General features: G+C 47.2%; 1 protein-coding gene across 1 annotated transcript in view; it reads left to right on the top strand.

Annotated features, from left to right (window-relative positions):
* ATP2A3 (ATPase sarcoplasmic/endoplasmic reticulum Ca2+ transporting 3) overlaps window positions 1-21,200 on the top strand; it is a 97,086-nt gene that overhangs the window by 32,605 nt on the left and 43,281 nt on the right. The window contains exons 2-8 of the mRNA XM_035139148.2: window positions 10,909-10,926; window positions 12,043-12,125; window positions 14,171-14,275; window positions 15,243-15,381; window positions 16,115-16,195; window positions 17,093-17,178; window positions 18,337-18,801. Of these exons, the coding sequence (XP_034995039.2) occupies window positions 10,909-10,926; window positions 12,043-12,125; window positions 14,171-14,275; window positions 15,243-15,381; window positions 16,115-16,195; window positions 17,093-17,178; window positions 18,337-18,801 (977 nt within the window). The remainder of the gene's footprint in view (window positions 1-10,908; window positions 10,927-12,042; window positions 12,126-14,170; window positions 14,276-15,242; window positions 15,382-16,114; window positions 16,196-17,092; window positions 17,179-18,336; window positions 18,802-21,200) is intronic.

Raw genomic sequence — 21,200 nt, 5'->3', positions numbered from 1 at the left:
CTATGCCCCACAAGTAACCCAGAGATGCATTATAAATAAAAGCACACATTCTGCTCATGTGAAAACACCAGGCAGGCAGCCCCACAAGTAACCCAGAGATGCATTTTAAATAAAAGGACACATTCTACTCATGTAAAAACACGCTGATTCCTGGACCATCTGCGGGCCGGATTTAGAAGGCGATTGGGCCACATCTGTCCCCCGGGCCTTAGTTTGCCTACCCATGGGTGATGACAACAGGGAGTGTCACTTTAAAAAAAACAACAACAACAAGAGTTACAGCGGGATGGGTAAGACATTTTTTGTGTAGAAAAACCTGCTACTGCTTTTTCTCTCCTTGAGGCGAGAGGTTCCTTCAGATGCCCCTGTGGGGAGGGCGAGGTCACTATTGAAGCTGGAAATCCCACACCACCCCAGCTTTCCAAAATTGCCCCTCTGCAAAAGTAAGGTCCAGTTTTCTTGGAGGTGGGAGGAAACTTATTTTCCAAAATAACTGGGGTAGACGGTTGCCTCCTTGCTTACTAGGTCTGTCCAGGAAGTGTGCTGTACTGAGAAAATAAGCAAAAAAGTGCTCGGCTCCTGCTTGAGTCTATTACATCGGGTTGACTTCCTTTGTTTGGGTCTCTTTCAAAATTCAAATACTTTTTGCCCCCCTTTTCTTTTTAAAGCACCTTGGGGATTTCTCTGGAAATTCTCTACGCTCTGTTTTGCTTTGGCAACCGTTGGACAAAACCACCCTCGTTTCAGACTTCTCCGTGAATTTGTCACAGGGGGTCAGAACGCGACCTTCTAATGTGCATTTTTGGGGACCTCTTGCAAGTGTGAGGAGAGCGAGAGGCATTTGAAACGGGGTTGGGGGGGGCATACAGATCCTTGGTTGTTCTGTTTGAATCCTGCCTTTGCCGGAAAGGGGGGGGGGGGGAAGAGACCTGAAACTGGTTGCCGTTTTTAGCACTGACAGCGGAGATCTCCTGGCCTGATCTCGGCCTTTTTTGTCTGTTGTGACATGGGCTGAGGGGAAATGGTAGTTTGCTTTGCTTTCTCTCCTGGAACCTGATTGGGCTAGCCCGGAGGCAGAAGGGGTTCCCTGGATTTGTGGCAGAAAGGGATATCCCAGCCCTTTTTAGGCGTGCCCTTTATTCGGCTAGGAAGCAGAGAGAGTTCACGCAGGGCTAGCTGTTGTCTCTTGTTCGTGGGTGGAGCCTGCAAAATTGCAAATGCAACAGAAAAAGAGGAGGGCGGGTAAGCAAAAAAAGAGAGTAAACACTGTGCAGCTGGGTGTGAGCAGGCAAATAGGGCCCAGGATTTCCTGAAAGCTGTAGCACGTCAGGAGCTGGTGGTTTAGAAGTCTTTGAGCAGTATTTTTCTCCCCCGACTACCCTCCAAAACAGAGGCCTTTGCTGAATTTCCTCCAGATATTCTTCTTGCATCCTTTTTGTTCTTGTGGCAGTCGTCGTCCCCGCATCCCCACAATGCCATGGAATGCCGCTAACCCTGGGGCATTGTGGGAGGCTGCACAAGGGCCGACCAGGCTGCCAACACAATTGCTTTGTTGCAGCAAATACATACGGGCACCTCTCAACTTACGTTGGGGTTACGTTCCCGGGTGAAATCGCGTACAGTGGGGAACATCATCTGAAAAGCCTGTAAAAAAAAAACCCCTTCTTTCTCAAACTCCCAACTCTCCACAGGCCTCAAAGGGCAGTGCAAAGGCTCCTGGGATTGAAGTTGTAAAGGCTCCTGGGATCACTAGCCGTTTCCCCGCTCTTTTTGGGCTGCTTTTGCCCCTTTTCTATCTTTTTGCCATTTAAATTGATTTATTATTTTTTGGCACTGGGCGAAAGTGGGGAGATGCCTGTGTTATACTAGGGGCTGAACCCCTGACCACTTCTCTCACAAATGCCACCCTTTCCCTTCTCCACACATACCTTTCCAAATCTCCGCTTGCTGCCCTGGGCCACCTGCCAGCCTGGACGTGGCTGATCGCCCAACATCCTCAGCTGCCCACCTCCACCTCTAGTCCCCTCCCCCCCCCCGCCAACACTGTTGCGATGATTTGGCAGCACCAAAAGCCAAGTTTGCCATCGTGTTGCAGTTCATGTCGCCACCTGTCGGAGATGGTGTGAACTGCACCGTGATGACATCCTGAGCAAGTTTGCAGACGACACCAAATTGGGAGGGGTGGCTAATACCCCAGAGGACAGGATCACACTTCAAAATGACCTTAACAGATTAGACAACTGGGCCAAAGCAAACAAGATGAATTTTAACAAGGAGAAATGTAAGGTACTACACTTGGGCAAAAAAAATGAAAGGCACAAATACAGGATGGGTGAGACCTGGCTTGAGAGCAGTACATGTGAAAAGGATCTAGGAGTCTTGGTAGACCACAAACTTGACATGAGTCAGCAGTGTGATGCAGCAGCTAAAAAAGCCAATGCAATTCTGGGCTGCATCAATAGGAGTATAGCATCTAGATCAAGGAAAGTAATAGTACCACTGTATTCTGCTCTGGTCAGACCTCACCTGGAGTACTGTGTCCAGTTCTGGGCACCACAGTTCAAGAAGGATACTGACAAGCTGGAACGTGTCCAGAAGAGGGCAACCAAAATGGTCAAAGGCCTGGAAACGATGCCTTATGAGGAACGGCTTAGGGAGCTGGGTATGTTTAGCCTGGAGAAGAGAAGGTTAAGGGGTGATATGATAGCCATGTTCAAATATATGAAAGGATGTCATATGGAGGAGGGAGAAAGATTGTTTTCTGCTGCTCCAGAGAAGCGGACATGGAGCAATGGATTCAAACTTCAAGAAAGAAGATTCCACCTAAACATTAGGAAGAACTTCCTGACAGTAAGAGCTGTTCGGCAGTGGAATTTGCTACCAAGGAGTGTGGTGGAGTCTCCTTCTTTGGATGTCTTTAAGCAGAGGCTTGACAGGCATATGTCAAGAATGCTTTGATGGTGTTTCCTGCTTGGCAGGGGGTTGGACTGGATGGCCCTTGTGGTCTCTTCCAACTCTGTGATTCTATGATTCTATGACATCCTTAGGAAAATATGTATTAGGAGAGGTAGTCAAACCTTAAGAGAGAAGATGTGCTACTGCTGTAGCTAATAGCAAGTCCTCAACCCTAAGGCAAGATTATGCGAAGGGTCCATTATATCTCAGTGGTAGAGTGCCCATTTTTGGTAAGAAAAATTTAATCACCAGCATCTCCATTATATAAGCCAGATAGCAGGTGTTAGGTCAGACTGGAGCAGGGTTCCTCAAACTCGGTCCTCCAGATGTTTTTGGCCTACAACTCCCGTGATCCCTAGCTAGCAGGACCCCTGGTCAGAGATGATGGGAATTGTAGTCTCAAAACACTTGGAGGGCAAAGTTTGGGGAAGCCTGGACTGGAGAGAGGAAGAAGATGGAGCGGAAGAGGAGTCAGAGGCTGGAGGGACAACAATGTTTAGTGAGCAAGAAGAATCTGTGGCAGAGTGCAGTTCAGTCTCTGAGGCTGAAGCAGAGGCTGGAGAGGAAGGGGATCAAAAGGTGGCTGAGGAGGCCAGGGAGTTTTCCCCTTTTGCTGAGACCAGCTCCTCTCCCCCCACCCCAGTCTCTGAGAACGTGCAAATAAATGAAAAGAGCAGAACAGAGGTTAGTTGATGTGCTAATTAGGCATGACAATTCTGTGCAGATCCTGTTTTTGCCAACAAAGAGTTAACTACAACTTGCATGGTGTGATTGACTGCAGGCTCCTCCTTACAGATGGGAACAAAGCTGCAGTGAGCTGGCTCTGCCTGTCATTGCCTCTGGCGCCACCTACTGTTAACTTCCCTGCCTTCTGCCCTACCAGTTCCAATGAGCGCCAGCTACAACATCCGGAGGTCCAAAAGTGACCAATCCCTGCTTTAGAACACTGGAGGGCCACCCAAATCAACAGTGTCCTTTTGTGAGGCTCAAACAATGCACAATGAAACCATTCATTGAAAAGTTTGTTTTAATCCACAATAAGAAGATTGATTAAAAGTTGACTTTCCTGCCGTAAAAACAAACAGCAATGAGAGCATTCAAAGAAACAATTTGTACAGAAAATACATAAAAATGTAGTTTGAGAAGGCCAGGGGAGAACAGACAGGTTTTCATCTGATGCCAAATGGATCTTAATGTAGATGCCAGGCAAGCCTCATTGGGGAGGATATTCTTGTTGTCAGGGTTGGTGGGAAGCAGTTTCTCTGCCTTTGTCATAATCCAAGAAACTGGCGCCATCCCAATGAATTTGACCCTTTCCTTTATCCCTCCAACATTGAGCTTCGCTGGATGTCCACAAGTTCTAGTGTTGCGAGAGAAGGACAAAACCTTTCCTCTATCCACTTTCTCCATGCCTTGTATAGTTTGAGAACCTTCTGTCACGCCACTTCTTTATTCGCCTTTTCTCTAAACTGGGAAGTCCCAAATTCTGCAACCGTTCCTCATAGGGAATCGCTCCTCCCTCTTCCACAAGATGTTGATAAAGCCTGAAACCTGGACGGCTTGTGTTCCTGCAAAAATATACATTAAAACAGTCTGTGTATTATTGCTATTATTACTTTTAATCCATAAATTCCCTCAAAGGGAACTGGGAGCTGAGAACTGAGGGAGAAGTTGTCAGGCTGACATGTTGTGTTAAACTGTCAGCTCCGGTTGACACACGGCAGTCTCCTTTTGTGACGTGGTTTCTCTCCCTTTAATATGTTTGGGCTGGGGTTTAGCTGGTGAAAAGAACAATTCATTTTTCAGAGACAACGCAACCAGGAGCAACCTCCCCAAAATGGTGTCGCTTGTTGTTATTTTTATCCTCCTTGTCCTTGACAATTTATCCCTGCTACGATTTGATTTGCAGTGTGTAGGTAGGGAGAGATCCATGAATGGGTGGGAGGAGGAAGTCGGCTTGTCTCTTGCTTGCCTGGAAGAAGAAAGAGAGCCAGTGGTGGTGGTGTAGTGGTTAGAGTATCAGACTGCGGTTCCGGGGACCAGGGTTCGAATCCCCATTCAGCCATGAAGCTCACTAGACGATCTTGGGCCAGTCACTCACTCTCAGCCAAAACCTACCTCACAGGGTTGTTGTGAGGAGGAAAACTAGGTATGCCACCTTAGGCAGAAGTGCAATAAATAAATGTGTCTGAGTGAGTATGTGCCTACTGTGCAAAAGCAAAAGTTGCTTTCCTAGCCCCTCCTACTTTTGCATCTGGCCCCTCCCACCAATGTATGTAGCTCCCTGAATGTTGCCTAGAAGGAAAAACGTCCCTTGGTCTGAAACAGCTTTCCTGGCACCCCTTGTCTATGCATATTTCTGCTCTGTGTCAGCTTCTTAAGTCTGATCAATTTTTGCCTTCCAGTAACAAATTCCACATTGAAATTTGCATTTTAGGTATCGTATTTTATTTTAGCATTGCTGAATCTTTTACCTTAAAAGAAGCATTATAATGCATTGTGGTACTTTTTTTTCTTTGCAACATTTGGAGAAGTGCAAAATCTGAAGGCCAAGCACATTAGTTTTTTAAAAATATTTTTTATTAAATTTTCCAAATAAACAAAACAAATTACATTTCATCTTAAATCTACCCTTCTCAATCCATTCGCTCTGCCGAGCTTCTGACTTCCCTCCGTCCCGCCATTCGGCTTTGTTTCTCACTCTCATCTCGCAGTTCCTTTTTTAAAGATCATGAGGTGAGGAGGCACGTCGGCCTCCATCAGAATCGGCAAAAAGTCGATTAATTCACCCAAAGCAGCAAAAACCTGCTGCTACAAAGCATATGGTGATGGGTGTTAACTTGTTCGTCTTCCTTCAAAGGAAGTGCAATGAAGCACTCCTTATCTACACCTCACCCCCATGCACTGCTTTGCATCAGAGAGGGTCCCTAGGCCTGTATTGACCATGCCATGATATGTTTATTTATTTCATTAAAGAAAGAACTTAACAAGCCTTAAGCTTCTAGTCCCTATGACTGCAAAGATTGGCCAGGAGACATCTGCACCACAGAGCAGTAGGGGTGGGGGAAAGAAAGGTTCAGGAGAATTTCCTCTGTCCAAGGGGTTTTGCTTTTATCTTCCCCCCCCCTCCTTATGGCTAACAGGAGCAGAATGATTCAAACTATAAGAAACAAGATTCCACCTAAGCATTAGGAAGAACTTCCTGACAGTAAGAGCTGTTCGGCAGTGGAATTTGCTGCCAAGGAGTGTGGTGGAGTCTCCTTCTTTGGAGGTCTTTAAGCAGAGGCTTGACAGCCCATATGTCAGGAATGCTTTGATGGTGTTTCCTGCTTGGCAGGGGGTTGGACTGGATGGCCCTTTGTGGTCTCTTCCAACGCTATGATTCTATGACTCCTGCAAGATGCAAATGTATATATCCGGTCTGATTTAGGCAGGTTGCACCGGTGCAACCGGGCAGGCTATCTTTGCAGGTACGAAATGCAAATATCCCTGCCCATGTTTATCCTCTCCATCACCTGCCTGTCACACATTTGCTTGTGAGGGATGCCGGGATGAGGTCTTCCCATTGCAAAAGGACGTTTGTTTGACTTGGCGGAGGCTGAAATGTCAGCGCTAGTCAAACACCAGCTGGAGTTGGAGTTCCAGTTGCCTAAGTGACTCCCAGACCCAATTAATCTTAGAGAAACTTAACCTGTGTGTGCCTGCAGCCGATTTCCCCCACGTTCCTTCTGTGTTAAAGTAGCATTTCCCAAACGATACCGAGAAAGGCGAAATGTTTGTATTTAGAAAAAAAATATTATTGTCACATTTTTAGTGTAACAAAGGACCCGTGTGTCGGTGGTCGTGTATCAGTTGGACAAATGGTTGCTGCCTGTTCTCGATCTGAAACATTTCCAGCCATCAGGAAAAAATATGTCTCTGATTTCAATCGGGTTAGCAGATATTTCAATTCGTCAATATGCAAATGATTTGCAGCAAGCATGGTAATGCAGGTCTGTTGCTGCAAATGAAAATGCTCTGAACTGCAGTGATAGTGTTCAAATCCTGCTTGCGGGTTTCCTACAGGCATCAGGCTGGCCACTGCTGAGAACAAGATAGCCCATTGGCTTGTCCGATAGCTCAGTTGGTAGAGCATGAGACCCTTAATTTCAGAGACATGGTTTGGGTTTGAGCCCCACGTTGGGCTAAATGATTCCTCCGTTGCGGGGGGTTCAACTAGTGGACCCTCGGGGTTCCTTCCAACTTGTAATTTTGTGATTCTATGATTGGCCTGATCCAGCAGGCTCTTCGTACCTAATCATCATCATAATAATTTTATTTATTTTTTATACCCTAGCCATCTGGCTGGGTTTCCCCAGCCACTCTGGGCGGCTCCCAGCAGAATATTAAAACCATGATAAAACATCAAACATTAAAAACTTCCCTAAACAGGGCTGCCTCCAGATGTCTTTAAAAGTCAGATTGTTGTTTATTTCCTTGACATCTGGTGGGAGGGCGTTCTACAGAGCGGGTGCCACTACTGAGAAGGCCCTCTGCCTGGTTCCCTGTAACCTCACTTCTAGCAATGAGGGAACCGCCATAAGGCCCTCGGCGCTGGACTTCATTTTCCAGGCAGAACGATGGGGGTGGAGACGCTCCTTCAGGTATACTGGGCCGAGGCCGTTTAGGGCTTTACAGGTCAGCACCAACACTTTGAATTGTGCTCGGAAACGTACTGGGAGCCAATGTAGGCCTTTCAGGACCGGTGTTATATGGTCTCGGCGGCCGCTCCCAGTCACCAGTCTAGCTGCAGCATTCTGGATTAGTTGTAGTTTCCGGGTCACCTTCAAAGGTAGCCCCACGAGGAGTGCATTGCAGTAGTCCAAGCAGGAGATAATCAAAGCATGCACCTCTCTGGCAAGACAGTCTGCGGGCAGGTACGGTTTCAGCCTGCGGACCAGGTGGAGCTGATAGACAGCTGCCCTGGACACACAGAATTGACCTGAGCCTCCATGGACAGCTGTGACCCAAACGGACGTTCTTATGTTTTTCCCAAGCCACCCCAACGTTGTGCCTACCTCCATTTCTTTTTGTCGTTGCCAAAACCAGAGGGCAAGTACTGGGTACACTTTGTTTAGGGACAAACATGTGGCCCACATCTGGCCCAGGGGTTAGCAACCACTGTAATTAGAGAGCCAACCTTTGCTTTGGAGACAGCAAATATTTGCCTCCGCTGGCGCTGTGAATGTCTTTCTGCGTGGCTTGCCTTGCTCATTGTTGCTCCGTTCTTCCACCGAAAGTGAAATTGCAAATTGTCTCTGATGACACTCTCGCTCTCTCTTCTGCAGGCTTTCCTCTTTTCATAAAGAGGTTTGGTGTTGTCTGCAGTAGTGAGTCATTCGGGAGCCTGCTATGAATTATGAACTCATTCACTGAATGCTAATCATTTAAAAAAGAGTTTAAAAAATGAGCAATTTGGTGGATGCCAGGAGTTGGCTCCCCTCCCCCAATATGATTCAGCTGTTTGCATTTAAAATTTGCTGCATAGTTTGAAGAGGATGGGCAGAGACAGGCGCATTTGTTCATTTCTACTCCGACTCATTTTGGCAAATTTTTAACCTGCTGCTTTGTTACTACATCAATCTGAGATACTGTGGGGGGAGAGGAAGGGGCAGATATTGATATACCGGTAAATGTTTATTTTCTTGCTGAATCATAGAATTGTTGGAAGGGGACCCTGAGGGTCATCTAGCCCAACCCTTTACAATGCAGAAATCTCAACTAAAGTATCCATGGCAGGTGGCCATCCAACCTCTACTTGAAACCTCCCACCAAGGAAGGAGAGTCCACCACCTTCCGAGGGAGACCGTTCCACTGCCAGGCAGCCCTTACTGTCAGAGAGTTCTTCCTAATGTTTATAAAATTATGAAGTGGACAACTCTTATAATACTAGGGCTTGTGGACAACCAATGAAATTGAATGTTGGAAGATTCAGGACAGATTTTTTTAAAAAAGCATACCCTCCAACATTTCGCCGGTGAAAATAGGGATGTGCTGTTTTTCTTTATTATTATTATTATTATTCCCTGCCCATCTGACTGGGTTGCTGCAGCCACTCTGGGTGGCTTCCAACATATATAAAAATACAACAAAACATTAAACATTAAAAAAAACCTTCCCTATACAGGGCTGCCTTAACATGTCTTCAAAAGGATGTATAGTAACCAAGCTTCTCAGCTCGGTAGTTACATACCCTCCAACATTTCTTTGATCAAAATAGGGACGTCCTAAGGGAAAGCTGTCTCTGTGTGCTGCTCTGGTTCGCCAGAAGCGGCTTTGTCATGCTGGCCACATGACCTGGAAGCTGTACGCCGGCTCCCTTGGCCAGTAAAGCGAGATGAGCGCCGCAACCCCAGAGTCGGTCACGACTGGACCTAATGGTCAGGGGTCCCCTTACCTTAAGGGAAAGCAGGTGGCTCTGTGGGTTAAACCACAGAGCCTAGGGCTTGCTGATCAGAAGGTTGGTGGTTCAAATCCCTGCGACGGGATGAGCTCTCGTTGCTCGGTCCCAGCTCCTGCCAACCTAGCAGTTCGAAAGCACGTCAAAGTGCAAGTAGATATACAGGTGCCGCTCCAAGCAGGAAGGTAAACGGCGTTTCCGTGTGCTGCTCTGGTTTGCCAGAAGCGGCTTTGTCATGCTGGCCACATGACCTGGAAGCTGTACGCCGGCTCCCTCGGCCAATAACGCGAGATGAGCGCCGCAACCCCAGAGTCGGTCATGACTGGACCTAATGGTCAGGGGTCCCTTTACCTTTAAGGGAAAGCAGGGCATTCTGGGATCAAATCAGAAGGTGGCTTCTGTAAATCTGGGACTGTCCCTAGAAAACAGGGGCACTTGGAGGGTCTGAGAAACTCATTCATGCAGTGCCTAGGTAAACTGTGGAACTCCCTCCCTCAGGAGGCAGCGATGGTCGGCATCTTGGATGACTTTTAAAGAGACAGAAGCAGTGATGAACACAAGAGCGGAGAGTTGTGCTCTCTTGTGCTCAGGTCCTGCTTGCGGGTCCCCCCGCAGGCATCTGGCTGGCCACTGTGAGAACAGGATGCTGGACAATATGGGCCCTGGGCCTGATCCTGCAGGCTCTTCTTACATTCTTACGGTCCTACCTTACAAAGTGGTTGTGGTGAGAGAGAATGCTTGTGAGGTGCTTTGAATGTTCTGAAGCACCGTATAGCACTGCTAAATGCATTAGCAGGAGTCACGACGGATGGTGGTTGCTGTGGAAACAGGCCACCCCGTGAGGCTCCCTTCTGGAAAACATTGGGGAGGGGGAGGATTATCTTTGGGGGAATTGGGGAGAGTGTTCAATGGGGGAAAGAGGAGTGAGAAGTGATGAAGTGGCATGTGGGGTGCCCAGGCAACCACCCACTTTTCAAGAACACCCCAAACTTGTGCAGCATTGAAATGGCAAAGATTCAGTCAGTGTCGATTTTATTCAGAGCTTTGCACATGTCTCGATGCAGCTCAGCAGCTCCTTTTCATATTGTACATATAGTGTGCAACGCTTGGAGATTTTGAAACTACTGAGTGGTTTAGAAATGCTTCAAAATATATAATCTCCGGACACGGATGCAACATTTTTGAAGACATAAGTGCACAGGCCAACACCAGGCCATCCACTTCTCTGGTGTGTCCTAGCGCATGGTTTCCCATACTTGGGTCTCCAGCTGTTTTTGGACTACAACTCCCATCATCCCTAGCTAGCAGGACCAGGGATGATGGGAATTGTAGTCCAAAAGCAGCTGGAAACTCAGGTTTGGGAAACACTGAGTGTGTAAATGTATCGTCTGACACCGATAGGATGAGAGATTTGAATTGTGTGCGTGTTTTTTTTTTTTTTTGCAAATCAATGACTGCCCTTTTTCTTTCCCACTCTTTCCTGTCCGTGGCTGCTCTCCACTGGAAACCTGCAGAACTCCCTGCTGAAGAAGGTACGCAGACTTCCTGTTATCCAGCTTGGTCATGAAGAGCTGCTTTGTTATACGCGGTGTGGGGTGGCGGAGGAAGGAGATGCCCAGAGGAGAAGGAAGGAGAGCTCGGTGATTCTTGAGCTGTGATTCCTGCATTGCAGGGGCTGGGACTAGATGAGGCATCTATTCCATGCTTAGACAGCTCATACCAGTGTGGCACCCTTGAGATGTTGTTGTTTCCCACCACCCCTGACTATTGGCCATCCCAAAATGCACTGTGTGGGAGCAGTAAAATGTCTCCAGAAACCATCTATGTAAGCACCCACTGCATATAGAAATCTAGCATGTCAAGGGGGAGGATTCTAGCCTGGCACTCAAAATTTCTGTGTGCCAGAGATTTTGTCTTTGTTCTCCTCCACCAGCACTCTGGTGGTACGACACAAGAATAGTATGGCCACTTTATCTGTTGTTCATGTAGATGAGCCTTAAATCAGGCGAGTTCAGTGGTATATTCTCCAATCCCAGGTGGATACACTGGCACAGGACTAGAGCCGTAAAGCACAATGTTGTCTGCTCAGAAGTCAGGTGGATATGACATTATACCTTAAGGGTTGTATCCAAACGCTAGCCATGCTCAGAGTAGACCCATTGAAATGAGTGGGCCTAAGTTAGCCACATCCATTAATTTCAACGAGTCTACTCTGGAGTAAATCGGACACAACCCACATACAGTGATACCTCAACTTACGAACGACTCGACAACCGAGTTTTTCGACTTACGAATGGGGCAAATGGCCACACGCTTACAAATTTCTCGACATCTGAACGGAAACCGCGGCGGTTTTAGATAGGGTTTTTTCGACTTACGAATTTTTAGATGGGGTTGCTTCGACTTACGAATTTTTCCATTTCCAATGCATTCCTATGGGAAATCGCGTTTCCCATGGCGCTTTTCGACTTACGAATTTTTTGACCTACGAAGGTGCCTTCGGAACGGATTACATTCGTAAGTCGAGGCACCACTGTACATTATTGGGGTGGAGAGGTGGGTTTGTGGGGCAAAGTCAGCGGCTAGGATTTTGCACTGTCGAAGGACTGAAGATAATTCTGGCTGTTGTTTTTCATTGTTCTCCCTAGGAAAATCGCTCCTGGAGCTGATATTAGAGCAGTTCGAAGACCTCCTAGTTCGGATCCTCCTCTTGGCTGCCTTCGTTTCCTTTGTAAGTGTGCTGCCAAATAATCCTCCTTCCTGATGTCAAGTCAGTGAGTCTCTGAGCCCAAGACTTCATTCTGGGGCCACTGTGACAGCTCATTCCTCAGGGCTTCTTTTCCCTCTACAGATTTTGTTTTTGGTATTCGTGCCAATCTTGGGATCCTCCTGAACCTGTGGGGTTGCCTCCTCCTTGACCCCCAGTGCCCCCATTTTGTTGCTACTGGTCAGCTGAGGTTGCTATGAAGGGGAGCGTCATAATCCAATTTGAAGAGAAACTGATGTACAGGCGGCTCCCCACCAACGCACACTCAACTTGTGCGCAACCGCATATACGCACAGTGCCAGGAAAGAAATAAATAGATTTGAACTGCAGAAGGGCACAAAAAAGGGCAAAAATGGCCCCCAAAGAGCAGGAGAACTGTAAAAATAAAAAATGGTGTGAAAAGAGCTGAGAAATGGGTAGCAATCCCAGGAGTCTTTGCAAGTAAAATCCCATGAACCTTCGAGGGGTGTGGAGAGTTGGAGTTTGAGAAATGTTTGGAGGGAGTGATTGTGGGGGCGTTTGCCACCATTCATGCCAGTCTGTTTTTTTCAAGGGTTTTTCAAGGGTTTCCAGAGGTTTAGAGGCCTTTTAGACAGTGTTTCCACTATTTTCGCGTATATGCAAGGGAACGTAACCCCTGTGTAAGTGGAGAGTTGCCTGAATGTGTAAATGTAATCATTGTGGACAAGATTGTTTATTGACTGCATTCATATCTCACCTTTGGCGTACCTGGGTCCTTCCATCCCTCCTCATTTAATCCCCACAACAACCCTGTGAGGTAGGTTAGACAGGAGAGGCAGTGACTGGGCTGAAGGTCTGAGTGGGGATTTGAACCCTGGTCTCTCCCAAGTCCTAGTCCAACACTTTAACCACTATACCACACTGCCTCTTACTGATGCTTCCACCACTAGCACTCCAAGGGACCACGAGAAAGTGGGCAGACCATCAGGGACATGTGCTATTCGAGCAGAGTTGTGGCTTGCTTTAAACAACCTCCGAAAACCGAATCTAATTTTTTTACAACATCCAGTTTTTCCTTTAACTTCCCCCACCGCCAGTTTGCAGAATTAAAATATTTTGAATGAAAGAGCTAGAAGTCCTGGTGGGTTGCCTTGCTCTCTCTCTCCCCCCCCCCCACGCTTTGTTTCCTTATTAACAGCCAATTACTTAATCTGATAAAAATGAAAATACAGAGAGCTGAACAGCACGGTGGGAATTCAATGGTGCTTGCACAAATCGGTCTGCTCTTTCTCCAAGCGTAGCATTAACACGACAGGCGCCTGTTTCTTTGCTTTTCGACTTGGCTTTTCCCCTCGAAGAAAAAAGGGAGAATTATGCTCTGTGGCTGCTCAAGGAATATTTCCCGAGGGAAATTCAGCCAAAGTGGAGTTAAAACACACACACACACACACACACACACACACACACACACACAGACTAGTAACAGAGAGTTAAGTAGATTTCTGTTTGGTGACCACTGTCTCTCTTTGGACTGAATACGAGGCTGGAAAGGGTTTCTGTATGGTTTGGGTTCTGTCATTACTGTACCTCCAGCTGGGAAAAATACGCAGAATTTGGTGTGCCAGAAAGCACCCAGCACTTAAATAAATAATACTCTTTTTAGCCCAGTTTTCAGATTAGCCTTTCAAAGCTTAGAGTGCCCTGCCCAATGGTCAGTGGAAGCCATGGAGTATTTTAGGCATTGCCAAAAAGCTGTGAGCCTGGGCCAATCGCTGCCTCTCGGCCTAGCCTACCTCACAGGGTGCTTGTGGGGATTAATTAGGGGGTGGGGAAGAAGAAGAAGAAGAAGAAGAAGAAGAAGAAGAAGAAGAAGAAGAAGAAGAAGAAGAAGAAGAAGAAGAAGAAGAAGAAGAAGAAGAACTCTGTACGCTCCCTTGAGCTCCTTGGAGAGAAAACCTGGAGTATAAATTCAGTAAAAAAATGAAATAAAAATGCTCTAACCACTGAGCTAAATGGCCCTTCCTTCCTCTTCTCTCTTCCCTCTGCAGATCCTGGCCTGGTTTGAGGAAGGGGAAGAAACAGTGACGGCTTTCGTGGAACCCATAGTTATTATCATGATCCTCCTTGCCAATGCGGTGGTGGGGGTGTGGCAGGTACGGTGGCACCTTGGGGGAGGCTGCCTTGCTCTGAGTGCCTCTGTTTCCCATCATGCAATGTGGGTAACCTTTCCCAGGCCAGGGGCCGCATTCCCTCACGGGCGCAACTTCCTGAAGGCCGCCTGTCCGTGGCAGCTGTGGCTGAAGGCCAAAGTGGGTGGGGCAACCGGCGTGGCGCACGTAGCTCAGCCAGTTGAGCATAAGACCCGTACGCTCAGGGTTGTGGGTTCAAGTCCCGTGTGGGGCAAAATATTCTTGTATTGCAGGGGATTGGATCCCCGGGGGTTCCTTCCATCTCTACAGTTCTATGATTCTGACTCCTGCTGTTGGACAGTGTTATTATTACACTTAATTTGTTATTATTACACTTAATAATTACACTTAAACTGCCGCCTCAAGGTGATTTATGCATAAGATAATTAAGAAAGGCTTGAAAAAGCAAAAGCGGATGCCTTTAAAGCAAGACTAAAACCTCAACAAAGGGATACTTGTGGTAAAGTATCCTTTATCCAGCTGGGGAAGGCTGTTGGAACGAAATGTATTTAGTTGTTTCCAGAAGGTGCAGAGTGGGGGCCTGTCGACAGGAATGCTATTCCACAGAACAGGGGCAGCCACCCTTAAGGCCCTGCTCAGAGTTCCTGCAGAGTGGGGCTCCTGAGATCTATGGACTTTGCAGGAGAAGCTCCCCTGCAGGCCACAGCGATCTACTGGGTGTCTGAGAGACGCACCTTTGGGTGGGATAGCCAAATGAACAAATGGAGAGAAGGCCACCAGAACAGGGCTTGCTCCTTGAGGGGCATAGGCACCCAAAGAGAATACATACCTGGAGCAAGCAACTCATTGACGGATCTCAATTTTTTTTTGAAGGTTCTTATGGAAAGCTGCTAACTGGGGGGGGGGGAGCGGGAGACTGCCCTTTTCTAGCCCCCTCCCCAATTAATGTGAAAACTGCCCGTCTTTGCAGGAGAGGAATGCAGAGAGTGCGATTGAAGCCTTGAAGGAATATGAACCAGAAATGGGGAAGGTGATCAGGGCAGATAGGAACGGAGTTCAACGGATCCGAGCACGCGACATTGTCCCAGGAGATATTGTAGAGGTGGCAGGTATGATCTTCCTTGCTTTTGTGTGGGTTTGTTCTTGCCTTGTGCTTCCTAATTTCTTGGGTGATGAACTGCAAAGAATCGTTCCCTAGCCAATCCACAATCTCTTTTTGCATATCTAGAGTTGCAGCAACTTGCTGGACCCCAATCCCCATCGTTCCTTGTCATTAGCCATGCTGGCTGCTGTGGCTGCTAGGGTCTTCTGCGCCCTCTGCTTTTCCTCCAGGGAGACCCCAGGTTTTAGCTCTAGGCAGCACTGAATCCTGGCAATGCACTAAGAAGGCTTTAGTGAAGCTGGAATCCAGGAGAAGTGGCTTTTATTTTATTTTATTCATTCATTCATTCATTCATTCATTCATTCATTCATTCATTCATTCATTCATTCATTCATTCATTCATTACATATATACAGTATTCCCCCAGGGGAGCTCAAGGTGGCATATGTAGTTCTCCTCCCATATTATCGCATAACAACCCTGTGATGTAGTTTAGGCTGAAAGTGAGCGACTGGCTCAAGGGTCACCCAAGTGAGCTGAGTGGGGATTTGAACCCTGGTCTCTCCCAGGTCCTAGTCCGGCGCTCTAACCACTACACCGCACTGGAATTCATGGCACAGCTAACCAAAACAATAAGGAATCAGAACAGGGGAAGTCTCCTTTCACCCCTATTTAATCAGTTATCATATGCAGACAGTTTCTGCTTGTGAACCATATTGTTCTCCTTCTTCCTTTCACAGTTGGTGACAAGGTGCCTGCCGATATCCGGATCATTGAGATCAAGTCGACGACGTTACGAGTAGACCAGTCCATTCTCACTGGTGTGTGTCTGTGTGTCTGTGTTTGTCCTATGCTACCCTGAGAACCTTCCTTGGTACCTGCTGAGGCACCCTGCCTCCCCTGATTTATCTTTTTTACTTTGGGCGCAACGAAACCAGCCCAGATAGCTCAGGAGGGACGCGGGTGGCGCTGTGGTCTAAACCACAGAGCCTAGGGCTTGCCGATCGGAAGGTCAGCGAATTGGATCCCCTTGGCAGGGTGAGCTCCCGTTGCTCTGTCCCAGCTCCTGCCAACCTAGCAGTTCAAAAGCACATCAGTGCAAGTAGATAAATAGGTACCACTGTGGCAGGAAGGTAAACGGTCTTTCCGTACGCTCTGGTTTCCATCATGGTGTTCTGTTGCACCAAAAGTGGTTTAGTCATGCTGGCCACATGGCCCAGAAAGCTGTCTGTGGGCAAATGCCAGCTCCCTTGACCTGAAAGCAAGATGACCGCCGCAAGCCCATAGTCGCCTTTGACTGGACTTAACCGTCCAGGGGTTCTTTACCTGTACCTTTAGCTAGCTCAGTTGGTAGAGCACGAGTCTCTTAATCTCAGGGTTGTGGATTCGAGCCCCACATTGGGCAAAAAGATTTCTCCCTTAGATGACCCTCGTGGTCCCTTCCAACTCTAATAATTCTATGATTCTACGGGAGACTCAGCTGGTCATAGATTCATAAAATAGTCCAAACCCCTGCAATGCAGGAATCACTGCCTACCCTGCTTTTTGCTAGATGTTTATTGTATTTATTAAATATATAGCCCACCTTTCCTCCCAGGAACAAAAAGGGATATACATATTTCTCCCTCCCTCCTCCCTCCCCCTGTCTCTGTTTTCTCCTTATTCTGTACGAGTTTGAAATCCTTGCAATTATGCTCAACATCATTTTTCCTTCGCAGGTGAATCTGTTTCTGTTATCAAACACACAGATCCAGTCCCTGACCCCAGGGCTGTCAACCAGGATAAAAAGAACATGCTTTTTTCCGTAAGTACCCTCATGCCTCAAGTAGCCACAAGAGGCTGTGATGGCCATCAACCTAGAGGGCTTTAAAAGAGGATTAGACCAATTCATGGAGGACAAGGTTATCTCTTGCTAGTCTTTGGGAGGGGGATGTATTAATTTGAATTCTTGGAGGCCATGTCATGGAGGACTGTGCAATTCATGAAGGGGAGGGGAGGCCTGGTGGCAGTGAAGAAGCAACCTTTGGGTGACTCTTCCACCTCAGAATTAGGCCACAGTTGCGCCAGATATTTAAAGCATTATGATGCAACTTTAAACGTTCATGGCTTCCCCCAAAGAATCCTGGGGACTGTTAAGGGTGCTGAGAGTTGTCGGGAGATGCCCTGTTCCCCTCAGAAAGCTGCGGTCCCTAGAGTGGTTTAACATTGAACCCCCTTTTCCACAAGGGATTCTGGGAATTGTAGCTCTGTGAGGGAAATAAGGGAACCTCCTAATGCCTCTCAGCACCCTTAACAAACTCCAGCTCCCAGAATTCTTTGGGGGAAGCCATGGCTGTTTAAAGCAGTATAACAGTGCTTTTTACATGTGCGAATTTGAGCTTAGTTTGTCTGAACAGGCCCTATTCCCCCCACAGAACTACAGGAGCTCTGCTACAGGGTTTGGCTGCTTGTGTAGCTCAGCTTGATGCAGGCCTCATCCTCAGCATACATTAAAACAGGCATCCCCAAACTGCGGCCCTCCAGATGTTTTGGCCTACAGCTCCCATGATCCCTAGCTAACAGGAACAGTGGTCAGGGAAGATGGGAATTGTAGTCCAAAACATCTGGAGGGCCGAAGTTTGGGGATGCCTGCATTAAAAGCACTATAATACCACTTCAAACAGTCATGGCTTCCACCAAAGAATTCTGGGAGCTGGAGTTGTTAGGTGGCCCCTGTTCCCCTCACAGAACTACACCAGCGTGGTTGAACAAAGAATCCTTTTTTCCACAGGGAAAAGCCCTGTCTAAACCCTGACTGGGGCTGGTGGAAGTTATCATTTGGAAACATCTAGAAGGCACCAGGCTGGGGGAGCCTGATCCAGACCCTTGGAAACCCCATTTAAACATTGATCACCTCCACTAATTGCTGAGGAATAGTAGCAAAAATAATAATACATGAAACAGCCCTATTTCTTATCTCCAGGGTACCAACATTGCTGCAGGAAAAGCGGTTGGCGTCGTCATTGCCACGGGAGTGTACACTGAAATTGGGAAGATCAGGAACCAGATGGTCGCCACCGAGCCTGAGAAAACCCCCCTGCAGCAGAAGTTGGACGAATTCAGCCAGCAGCTCTCGAAAGTCATCTCCCTGGTCTGCATCGCCGTTTGGGTCATCAACATTGGCCACTTCAGTGACCCCGTGCACGGCGGCTCTTGGTTCCGTGGGGCAATATATTACTTCAAGATTGCCGTGGCCTTGGCCGTGGCGGCAATTCCCGAAGGGCTTCCGGCGGTCATCACCACTTGCCTGGCGCTGGGCACCCGCCGGATGGCCAAGAAGAACGCCATCGTGAGGAGCCTCCCTTCCGTGGAGACCCTTGGCTGTACATCGGTCATTTGCTCTGACAAGACGGGCACTTTGACGACCAATCAGATGTCCGTGTTCAGGGTGAGTCAGAGGCACAGTCCTGCCCCCCGGTTTCCTTGTAAAAATTGCAATACCCCCCCCCCCCCCGGCGTTCTTGGCGTTGCTGCAGGAAACTTTTTAAGCCCGGTTGAACTTCGTTTTGTTGGTAAGATTTCTGCTTCATCGTTATGGCAAATGCAAAAAATGAAGGTGGCACAGTCCCTGCAGAAGGACTGCACCACCTCAAGGTAGGACTTGAATTACTGGCGAATAACCAGAACGGACCAGCTTGCTTGACTTGAGTGATTGACCTCCTTAGCTACTATAATAATAATAATAATAATAATAATAATAATAATAATAATAATAATAATTTATTATTTATACCCCGCCCATCTGGCCGGGTTCCCCCAGCCACTCTGGGCGGCTTCCAACAAAACATTAAAATACAGAAATCCATCAAACATTAAAAGCTTCCCTAAACAGGGCTGCCTTAAGATGCCTTCTAAAGGTCTGGTAATTGTTCTCTTTGACCTTTGGTGGGAGGGCATTCCACAGGGTAGGTGCCACTACCGAGAAGGCCCTCTGCCTGGTTCCCTGTAACTTAGCTTTTCGTAGCTACTGTTTGGGAAGGCTGCGGAGGAGATGTGATTTTGCAAAAACGGGGGGGGGGGAGTCATAAGATCATAAGAAGAGGCCCCTGGGTCAGGCCAGTGGCCTGTCTTGTCCAGCATCCTGTTCTCACATTGGCCAACTTAGATGCATGTGGGAAACTGGCAAGCTGGACCCGAGCACAAGAATACCAGTTGCTGGAAGCCACAGGAGGGGAGAGTTTATCTGGTGCTTGCAAATTTCCCATCAGGGCACCTGTTTGAGAGGAGGAGGATGCAGACTAAATGGAACTCCCTCTGGTTTTATCCATGGGGCACCTCTTCAACATAGATCTTAACAGGTACTTCGTAAACCCCTTCCCACATAAATGCCTTGCATTTGTCACAGGAAGATTTAACCCAAAGATGCATGTCGGAGCCCGTTTCTGGAAACACGTGTCTCATTTTGTTCCAGCTGGTGAATGTAACGCTTGCAAGGATGTGTTTCTTTGGGAGTAGGAAGCAAATCAATGTCTGGACTGGGACAGGTGGTGGCGGTGATAGAGAGGAGGTGTCTCTTAAGTATTTCCTGAGAGCTGCAGCTGCATGAATGACCTGTGTTAATTTCTTTTTTTTCTTTCCCAATGAATGTGGGGGAGGCAGCAAGCCGTTCTATGCAAAACTGATGGGGTCGTGCTCAGTGGTAGAAGCATCTCTTACTAATCCGCTGGTGGGAGGGAACAGCTCATCTTTCTAGGAAGCTGCTTTGCAGAGTTGGGTACACTGGGGCAGATTTTTCCCTGATTCTAGCAAAGGAAAGAGCCTGGCTTGCTAATGGAATCTACCAATCAGGGGCTTCTTCTCTCTCCCCGCCCCCATATTTTTATTGTTTTTCATTTAAATCCAAGAACATATAACTACCATAGCTTGTCCAGTGGCTGTTTCATATTACGCTTCATATGCAGTATGCAGTACACAAGCAATATGTTTATTTCTGTATTATCAACTCAAGAAGCCTTGCCACAGAGATTCTTGTGTTGAGGGTGGAATAATGGTATCTTCTGTCTCATTTATAAAGGAAAAGAAACGAAGGCAAGTCTCACAAAAAGTGTCTATCCTTGAAGCGCATTTATTTACCCTTCTGCGGCCAGATAGAGCCACATTCCAAATTTTATTTAACCAGATTTCAATGGGGGTGTCTGTAGATTGTTTCCAGTACCAGGCTATTGATAATCGCCGGGCTGCCGATAACAGGGGGAAAATAATAAACCTCTGCATTTAAGGTTATTGTTTAAATTTGAGTCTAACGATAGCAAGGCAAGGCATCAGGAAGGCACCTTCACTCTTCTCGTCTCCGCGTCTGCTAAAAACATTTTTGTTTAGACAAGCTTACCCAGACGTGTAGAATGTTGCCATGTGTTTTAATCTGTTTTTAGCTCATTGTTGATTTTAGTTATATTTGAATGTTTAAAATAGCTGTTTTTTAACTTTTATAGCTTTATTCCTTCTGTAAAATGCTTTGAGGGTTTATGTGTTTTTTCAAAAAATAATCAGGCAGTGTATACATTGTATGAAACAAATAAGCATTTTAAGAGTAAGGCTGCAATACTTACTTGGTTCATTGGTCAAGCAAGGGATGGGGAACTGAAATATTCTGAGGTCCTTGGGCCAAAAAAATAGGTACCCACCTTTGCAGCGCTAAAGACCTTCCACTGAAGACATTAAAACCCAGGCAAGCAGATATCAACAGAATCATTCCTTCAGGTATTTAGATCCCCAGTTGTTGGGGCTTTGACGTCATTTTTTTGCACCTGCAGGGGAGAATCCGCATTCAAGTCCATTCTAAGGACA

The sequence above is a fragment of the Zootoca vivipara genome, chromosome 15 (genome assembly GCF_963506605.1).
Source record: "Zootoca vivipara chromosome 15, rZooViv1.1, whole genome shotgun sequence".
NCBI classification, from domain to species: domain Eukaryota; kingdom Metazoa; phylum Chordata; class Lepidosauria; order Squamata; family Lacertidae; genus Zootoca; species Zootoca vivipara.
The sequence above is the reverse complement of the archived record's forward strand: the minus strand, read 5'-3'. Positions and strand labels throughout refer to the sequence as shown.